Below are 8,663 nucleotides of genomic sequence, written 5' to 3'. Positions count from 1 at the left end.
TTGAAAATCTATTTTTTTAAAATTCAGATCCTCCATTTATTTAGACTAACAATATTATATTTCACGACTAATAATTAAAATATAATATTAAAATAAAAAATAAATAAATCACATATATTAAATTAGAAAAATTTCAAACCACAATGTACAAAAATATCATTTGTTAATAAGACTATAATCCTAAACTGAAACTAGAAATTCACTTAGTTGTCTTTGGTCCATTTTAGTCCTAATCAATCGATTTTTTTTATTTATACAATTTTTTTATTTGCTGCAAAAGAAGAGAAAAGAAAATCAAGAATTTAAAGACTAATGCTCCATTAAACGTACCTAAGTGATATCATCTATCAAAGTGCAAAAGAATATGAAGTTTAATAAGGGCATGAGTTAATTTTGAACAACCAATGGAAATATGATGGGCCTATTGTGTCAACTGATCGATACATGATGAATATAGGAGAAGTAAACATTTCAATCGAGATTGAGTACATCTCTAACATATTTTTTGATCTGATGAGGTTATAAAATAATTAATAATAAAAATTTGAAAGAAATATTTAATATAGATGAAGTCAATATAAAAAAATTAAAAAAATATTTGATACTCATGTTCGAAACAAGTTAGAAACCGTTTAGAACAATTTTAAATTCAGCTATTAAGGTCTTAACAGTATTTAGATTGCACATAAAATTAGTTATTTAGTAATTATTAATATCTCTAATGAAGCCACCAGTAAAAAAAATAAGTTCAGGATCACCACAGGTATATTCATAATCAGAATCAGTATTAAATTTGAACAGCTTGACAAATGAGTTTTTTATGCTACTCAAGTATACCTAAAGTGATCGATCATAGTTTTGGAGTTATGATTCGCGGCTCAGTAATTAATAATATAACTTTGTTGCTTAAATTACATTATCCCCGTCTTCTTTAAGATTAGTCTAATACAAGACGAGAATTAAAATAAAATTGATATTCTAATTTTAAACTAATTTCATGTCATGACTAATTGTACATGTAACATAATTTAGGTTTAGAAATTAAATAAAAATAAATTATATTGAACTAAAAAATTACAATTTAATTTATATATTTTTTTAAGGTAGTGTCAAATTCTTACTCCCAAAACATTGAAGGTGCTGAAGAGTAACTTAAAAACAATAAAATTATATTATACTTACGTATATTAACACTAAATATAAATACTAACATTATTATGAATTAACTAAAAGTAATGGAAAATATTCGCAATGGACCATTAGACCATTCTCAAATAGGAAAAGATTGTGGGAACTCATTTCCCAGAGATGATGAACTAGTACAAGTAAATTAGAGAAGCTTTTACGACCAGTGGATAGTCATCTTCAGAGAAATTGAACTAAATCACAATAATTTGACAAAGAATTAAGAAAGAACTCTCACAAAGGTTCCATTATGTCATCAAAGACATTAAAAATGAAAAAAATATATATATTTTTATCTAATGAGTAGCATACTTTATCACATCATCAGTGTGGACAGCACTATGCAAAAGATACAAACCGAGAGCTAAGAACTTTGACAAGTCTCCTCATGTTCACTTTTGTACAAATGGAGGCCACTCCTCCCTCAGTGAATTCCTATACATGGCCAGGATTCTCTTGGCAACGCCAGCTCCTATGGCTCTCTTGTCAAGTCAGGTAAACTGGAAAAAGATCCTACTGTCACAATTTCTATGCCAAACAACCAATTTCTAAGCTTGCCAAGAATATCCTTTTACGATGTTGTGGTTGCAGGTGATAATTTCAAACCTCACTGCCAATTTTGAAATCTGCAAAAGAGGTAGGTTCTCGAGGTTCAACTGCTGAAGTATGCTCCTTTTTGTCCATACCGAAAAATGAGCAATTTTGAAATGCATCCAGACTGCTAGCTATCAGACGGTTCAAGCCTCCAAGGCTATCTCCTAAAATAATATCCTCACTATGGTATCTAGTAGATGGAATATCCAGATCCAGTGGTCCTAGTGACTCAGGCTGCAAAGTGAAGAACATCAAATCAGGTGAATCATCCAGAAAATGTCTATGAAAGCTATTAAGAAATCATGATGGCTAAGAGCTCTTCTACACTGGCAAAAGCAAGCACATCAAAACAGTGGAAGCAATGTAATCAAACTTCGCAAGTGAAATGGAAAGAGTGTTATAAGGATATAAGATGATGAAAGATACCCAGTATATCTCTGTTAGTGCACTAAAATTCTTTGGTGAATTGTCCATGACATTTTGATCAGGTGGACACTCATCATCATCAGGTAACATCTGCAGAAAACATTGACATATTATGAATGTTACTTTGCAAACCACCTTCACTCTTGCACCTGATGAATTTATAAACCATGGATATGAAATAATACCTCAACGGTGTCAAAGCCCCTTGTGTTCACTTTCTCAATCTGCTTGCATATCTCTGGAGAAGCAATACCAGATGAACTTGGAACCTCAGGACAGAGAACAGGATTCTTTTGAAATGAGAAGGCATCACATGTTTCCTCAGCATCCCATATGGAAGATGAATGGGTAGCCAACATTGATGCAATTCCCATCTTGCTTTGATGTCCGGATATATGAGCAGCAATAGCAGCATCAAATGAATCACAGCTGAATGGAGTCTGTGGAAGACACTGAGATGCTTCAGGGACAGATGGGCCAACACAGTCAGCATCTATACCATGAGGCACTTCTGAAAGTAGATCCCCAATACTTATGTTGGTTAGACTATCAGCCCAGTCTCCAGCTGACAAAGCAGATCCGTTCCTTAACTGTAGACCATCCTAGGTACAGAGAAAATATGGCTACTTCAGAAGAAAATGGTGCATCAAATTCTACTTAATGTTAGGCCATACCCTTTGGTTATCAGAACCCCTCTAAGAGCTGCCATGTGGCCAAAGGTTTGGCTTTAGCTCAAACATAGAAACAATGCCATAATTCTACATCTCATTATTAGCGTAAAAATTATAATACCAATTAACAAAAAATCTTACGTGAATTTAACTAAACATGGTCTTAATATAAATTCAATCTCAAGAATATGGACGGCACCTGTTGGTGACTAAATAACAATTCACATTTTAAAGATTAAAAAACAGAAAGATTCTCTCAACTTAAATTTACAAGAGTAAAGACACTTACAGCATCTTCCAACAGTCTAGTCGAAGTACAATTGCCAGTCTCCTTTCTGTTCCATGGTATAATGGTCGCAGAAACTATGCTGTTATCTTTAGGACCTGTGGTAAGACATGTATTCATAGGCATACTAATCAAAGATTGTGTAGGAACATAATGTTTGTCAACTGAAGTTAGTGTGTTCTTGCTGGGAGTCCCAAGTTTCTCAGATTGGTCATCAGTCGAGGGTACAGGTATCTTCCCTGATTCCACCATCAGCCTCTTCCTATTTTCCACATTCATGTTATCTACAACAGGAACATTAAATGACAATACTGGAGCTTGTGACGTTAGAGACCCAGCTGTTGAGCGGGAAAACCAACCATACCTTCAACGAGATATTTGACATCAGTAACTATCAATAGGTAATTTGATATAGAAGATATTTATTTAAGATAATAAGATTGTGAAAGGAAACCTCAAGCGAAACACTGAAGAACTTCCAACCATTGCATGTACATCTGCTGCACTGACTGTGGAGTCCTGAGTCCATCTTGGAGAACTCATCAAATTTTCCTTCCGAGCACTGTAAGGCAAAAGCATTAGCTCACCTAGTGCTGCACTTGAATTCCCCCACTTACGGTTGAGATGCTCCCATACAGACGAAATCTTTTTCCTACTACTAAGCGTGAGCTCCAGATGTGGATTATGTTTATCCTGTTGGCAAATAAAGATTTTAGGTTTACTCCAAATGCTCCTATGTCAAACTTCATTTGGAACCAAAATCATTAATAGAATATACTTTTGCACTCACCATTTCCATGGCTCTTCGAGTAGCATCATCAATCGGAAACAACTGGAGTTTCAGTTTTACATTATGCATATTGCTTTCAACAAAAAAAGAATGAGGGGTCACTGATAAGAGAGGAGGTTTCTCAACTAGGTCAAGACCTTTTTGCCCTGAGATTAAGATGTAAAAAGGTCATTATTTTCATGGTTCTCAAAGGTTTTTCTTAACTTATTACCGGAGAACGTAAATAGTGATACAATTTAATGTCACCTGGTATACCTTGGTCATGATTAGTCTCTTTATCAGTTGCTGTGCGCTCCAAATGTTCAGCAGCATCAGCAACCAAGGAAACCCCAGCAATTGCAGCCTTTTCCCACTTTTTATAAGCAGCTGATGAAGGAACACCTGCTAAAATTTTAAAAAGCACGATACTAAAAGTTCATATCTAGAACTCGCAGTGTGACTATTTTAGTAGTCAACATTCATCTTGCAAACATCAAGGAGAAGGAACAAACCGTTGGAAAATCTATTATGATATGCACAACAAATTTCTTTTTTCAAATGGCACTTGAACTAACCCCAAATAACATCCATTACAATACAACAACATTGATATGCTACATAAATTTCGGACAGAATTCTCAATGACACTACAATGCCATGGTATCATAACGACTAACAAAAACGAACTACTAGATATCTGCTTATTCTGAACTACTGTAAATAAACATCTGACTAATCATATTATCACCAAAACACTTGGCTGATAGCCACAATAGAATGATATACAACTTTTGTTGCACAAGAAGTTTTACTTTACAAATCGGTTAAAAGTGAGAAAATCTTCTTACTTATAAGGAGAGACTGCTGTCTCCCCAAAAGAAAATGATTTTTATAGGACAAAATCTCTGTGATGTATACATTCACTTGGGTTCAACAAAATTCTAACCACATTATAGGCACCACTTATGGTAGTCTGGCTATGAATGGTCTGCTCATAGACTCGCAATTTGAGGGACTACAATAAGAAAATAAAGTTGACAAAATTTATTGGCTCAATCTAGCCATAAGGTTGTCAATCTAAGACCGGGCTATTGATATTTATATTCCTATAAACAGTCTAATTCTCTTGTCAAAGTTTCGTTGAGCCCCGAGTGAAACATTGTTCTAATCAAGATTTCGCCGAATAAAAGAGCACTCTCATCCTTAATCTTCTCTCATCTCTAATATAAGTAGGATGATAAGTCTTTATGATGGGTAATGACAAGTCCCCACAGGCAGTGCAGGTTCTCACATCCTACCTCTCATCTCTTTTTTTTTTTCTGTCATAACAATAAAATTTAATCAACAAATAATTAGAAACAAATAACCTTGATTTCTCAAGAAGTTAGCAGGGGGAATTTAAAAAAAAATAGAAGCACCTGGTTTTCGCCGTTGTCTTGCACTTTTTGCATTTGTTAACTCCCCTTTATTGTTGGTACGCACACCTATATTGATATTACGTTTAATAGATCCTTTTCCAGCTCCTAACTTTTGAATGTTTTGACTATCAACAAGAACCAGTTTAACTGGCCGGCTATCACTTCCTGTCTCTCTAATCTGATTTAAGACATTGCTTGGAGTTGCAGCGGCACAACTTTCCCCCTGCGAAGGCCGTTTTCTTACGTTCTTCTTCCGGTCCTTCAAGAGTTGGTGCTCCTTCATGGGAGAGATAAGTTGACAAGTTCAGCACATGCTCATAATGACAAGTTTCAAACACGAATTCCATCAATAAAGGAAAAATGGATAGCAAGGACTAACCAAAGCTTCTGTAAATATCTTGAATCTTCGAGGCTTCAAGTGAAGTTTTGAGGCTTTGCAACTATACTTTTCCAATAAAGACCACCTGTTAAAAAGTTGAAAGAAAAAATAAGACAAAGCAACAAACTATGAACATAGTGAGACTAATAAGCCTAAACAAAATTTTCCAGAAGAAGAGAGCAACATTTGACAAGTTCAACAATTTTAATTTCTAGATAATAGTAAACTGTAATGATAGCAGAAGAAATGCTCGATAATTCCGCACTCATTCATTTGCTGTCAAGAAGGTCATGCTAAATAATTTTCCTCTCATGCAAATTCTTGCACTGCTTCTACCTTGGTTTGAATAAATAATAATAATAAGTAAAATAGGGTATAAAATACTTTTATTCTAAAATGAAAACGAATGTGATTCTGTGTGCGTGTGTGTCTGTGCTTGCATTTGTGTCTCAATGTCCATGTGTGTGACACAGAGAGTATCGACAGAAGTCCAACAATCATGTCATTTATGTTACCAGCGAAGCATTGCAGCATTTGTGTCTTTAGAGTTTTTGGCATCCAGACTCAATTCTGGACCTAACAGCTTGTTCATCCGTCGTACAAGACGATAGTAATAATGTCTGACCTGCAAACCAGAGAATTGAAAATAAAATAGTTACAAAAATAGATTAGACTTGAGAACACAAGAAGAAAGAAATCAAGACTAAATCTTGCAGCAAATAACCTGATCCTTGTTTTTACTTTGGACACGGCAAGTGATCTTCTCAAAATTCTGTAATCAAGGGACAATAAAGTTAAAGAATATATAATGCCAAAAACAACCCATAAACTACATATCGTCTGTAACATGCCTTTCCAACTTGTCGTAATGCAGTGAAGAAACTTTCCTCCTCCTGATGTGTCCATGCAGCCCATTGTCGTGTTGGCTTTTTCACTTCAATCAGAATTTGCACCAATTTAGAAATAGATAAGTAAATTACGAATTGCTATCAGGAGGCACATTCAATATAATAAGAGGATATAAAAGTTTCAACCATAACATACCAGGAGGCTGCGGTGCAACATTATTAGGATCAGCTGAAGCTACAAGAGCTCCACCATCCCCCTGATGGACCTCCTGATGGAGAGGTGTGTCAGAGTTCAATGGAATTTGTGACTCTATTTGCATGCTTGAACAATTTTCAGAAAGACTAAGTATTCATGTTCTTGAGATCCCAAACTCCCAAGTAATGCTCCTTCTGACCTTCAGCTTTGTGTAGAGTCCAAATGCAGTGGCCCTAATTGCAACAATGGAGGATAAGCCTGAAATAAGGAGGGGAAAAAACAAAGACAATGTAACTTAAAACTTTAAAATCTGGAGAGAACAAACAAAGAATAGGGAAGAAAAGCAACTAAAATTATAGTTAGATCCTTAGCAATGACCACCACACATAGGAATGTCTAGTCTGAGGGCATTTGCACCCATGCAAAGTATCAATTCATTGTCAAAGTGATGGACCACATGATTAACTTGATTAATTTTAAAGCATACGAAGTTATTAGGAATTTGAAAAAGAAAATGAGAATCAAGCAAATTTAGAAGCTCCCAACCAAAATGCCAACACAAACCCTAACAACACGTTCTAGCTTCAGAACCTTGAAAGCCATAGTAAAGAACAATCATCTTTAATAAAACGAAGCAACCAACGCCCAAAATATCAGTACCCAAAATTTTGAACAATCATAAAATAGATCTCTTTTGGTTGGTGCAAAATGTATGAAAGTAAATAAATTTCAATTAAAATCGAGTTCATATGACCATGAGGAACAATACCTCAACGGAACAATGCCCAAACAAACCAATGTTCTAACCCGAGTATAACCTTTTTGTGCATTTAATATAAACTAAACAAGTAAACTCCTAATGAAGTTATTCAATTTTGCTTCCTTTCGTTTCCCCTAATTTTCTCAACAACCAAACATAAGCAAGTGTTTATTTTCCAACTAGAAAATTAGTCAAGAGAAGGTTTAAATAGAACAAATAAATTAATCTGTTCGTAAAGTTTGGTAAGCAAAATAATAATAATAATCATCATACCTGCGAAAGAGAGAAGTATCGAAGAATTAAACAAACCCTAAGAAGCGAACGGAGGAGTTGGAGATTTGGGATGAAGTAAACAAATTGAAACCGGAGAGAATCTTCCGACAAAGGTCCGGAGTTGAAGGAGGAGGAGAGAAGGAAAAAAAAAAAAGGGAAAAAAAAAAAAAAGATTTTCACTTTAGAGAAAATTAAAATAAAATAAAAGAAGAGAAGGTTGTTAATTACTAGTAGCATGGAAAATTTCTGAATTTTCTCTTAATTTTTAAGAATTAATTTTAAATTTTATAAATAATAAAGTAATAGTAATCAGTCTTTTCATTTTTAATTTTGAATTTTCCAATCTAATGCATTATTATTTAATAATATAATATAAATAATTTTAATGGAATTAACATTCATCTTTGTTGTAGGTGTCATCATTTTATTATTTATTGTTTGGATGGAATTTATGTGGGTGGATAAAGACAGTGTTGCATTGGATTTCTTTTGAAGGAATTTAGAATAAATTTTTTTATTGATGGGTAGTGGAATAAGGTGATCCAATTCTTGTTTATCCAAAATATTTTAAAAATTAATTTATAAAAAAAAAGAATAATGTATATAAGACTGGTTATTTGTTTATGTATTTGCATGATCCAATTCTTGTTTATGTACTTGTTTAGTGCCGAAAGCACCACTTGCTTCATTCACAACCCTAATACACAACTAAACTTGTATGATTAACTTATTCATTAAAGTTCACTTACAAATATAATTCCAAAACCATTTACAAAAGATTGCGATAGAAATATTTTTGGAGTAATGATCTTACACCGAAATTAATTATATATGTCGATTTAAAATTGTTTCATAAAA

The 8,663-nt window shown here is 33.9% G+C and overlaps 1 protein-coding gene across 5 annotated transcripts; it reads right to left on the bottom strand.

Annotated features, from left to right (window-relative positions):
* Positions 1–1,405: 1,405 nt before the first annotated feature.
* TKI1 (TSL-kinase interacting protein 1) lies at positions 1,406–7,971 on the bottom strand. 5 transcript variants are annotated; one of them, XM_022041678.2, is made up of 14 exons: positions 7,806–7,971; positions 6,773–7,030; positions 6,580–6,662; positions 6,453–6,500; positions 6,244–6,353; positions 5,729–5,813; positions 5,350–5,626; positions 4,199–4,336; positions 3,953–4,098; positions 3,617–3,855; positions 3,166–3,526; positions 2,391–2,795; positions 2,206–2,295; positions 1,406–2,013 (listed from the first exon to the last, which is right to left on the bottom strand). In XM_022041678.2, the coding sequence occupies exons 2-14, from the start codon at positions 6,894–6,896 to the stop codon at positions 1,786–1,788; spliced, it is 2,334 nt and encodes a 777-aa protein (XP_021897370.1). In that variant the 5' UTR covers positions 6,897–7,030; positions 7,806–7,971; the 3' UTR covers positions 1,406–1,785. The 5 variants fall into 5 exon arrangements, with proteins under 5 accessions (XP_021897370.1, XP_021897367.1, XP_021897369.1 ...); XM_022041675.2 differs by having other exon boundaries at positions 2,391–2,807; positions 7,806–7,969; XM_022041677.2 differs by having other exon boundaries at positions 2,391–2,807; positions 4,208–4,336; positions 7,806–7,968.
* Between the last annotated feature and the right edge of the window lie 692 nt (positions 7,972–8,663).

The sequence above is a fragment of the Carica papaya genome, chromosome 8, assembly GCF_054855325.1.
Source record: "Carica papaya isolate Zhongbai chromosome 8, ASM5485532v1, whole genome shotgun sequence".
In the NCBI taxonomy this organism is placed as follows: Eukaryota; Viridiplantae; Streptophyta; class Magnoliopsida; order Brassicales; family Caricaceae; genus Carica; species Carica papaya.
This window is presented reverse-complemented; position numbering and strand designations above follow the sequence as displayed.

What these genes read in the sequence shown, in the direction of transcription:
- TKI1 (XM_022041675.2), bottom strand. Translation starts at nt 6,896, where the DNA reads ATGCAAATAGAGTCACAAATTCCATTGAACTCTGACACACCTCTCCAT. An exon ending in CATTACGACAAGTTGGAAAG is followed by an intron (nt 6,501 to 6,579) that starts GCATGTTACAGA and finishes CCTTGATTACAG; the next exon opens with AATTTTGAGAAGATCACTTG. An exon ending in CACTAACAGAGATATACTGG is followed by an intron (nt 2,014 to 2,205) that starts GTATCTTTCATC and finishes TTCACTTTGCAG; the next exon opens with CCTGAGTCACTAGGACCACT.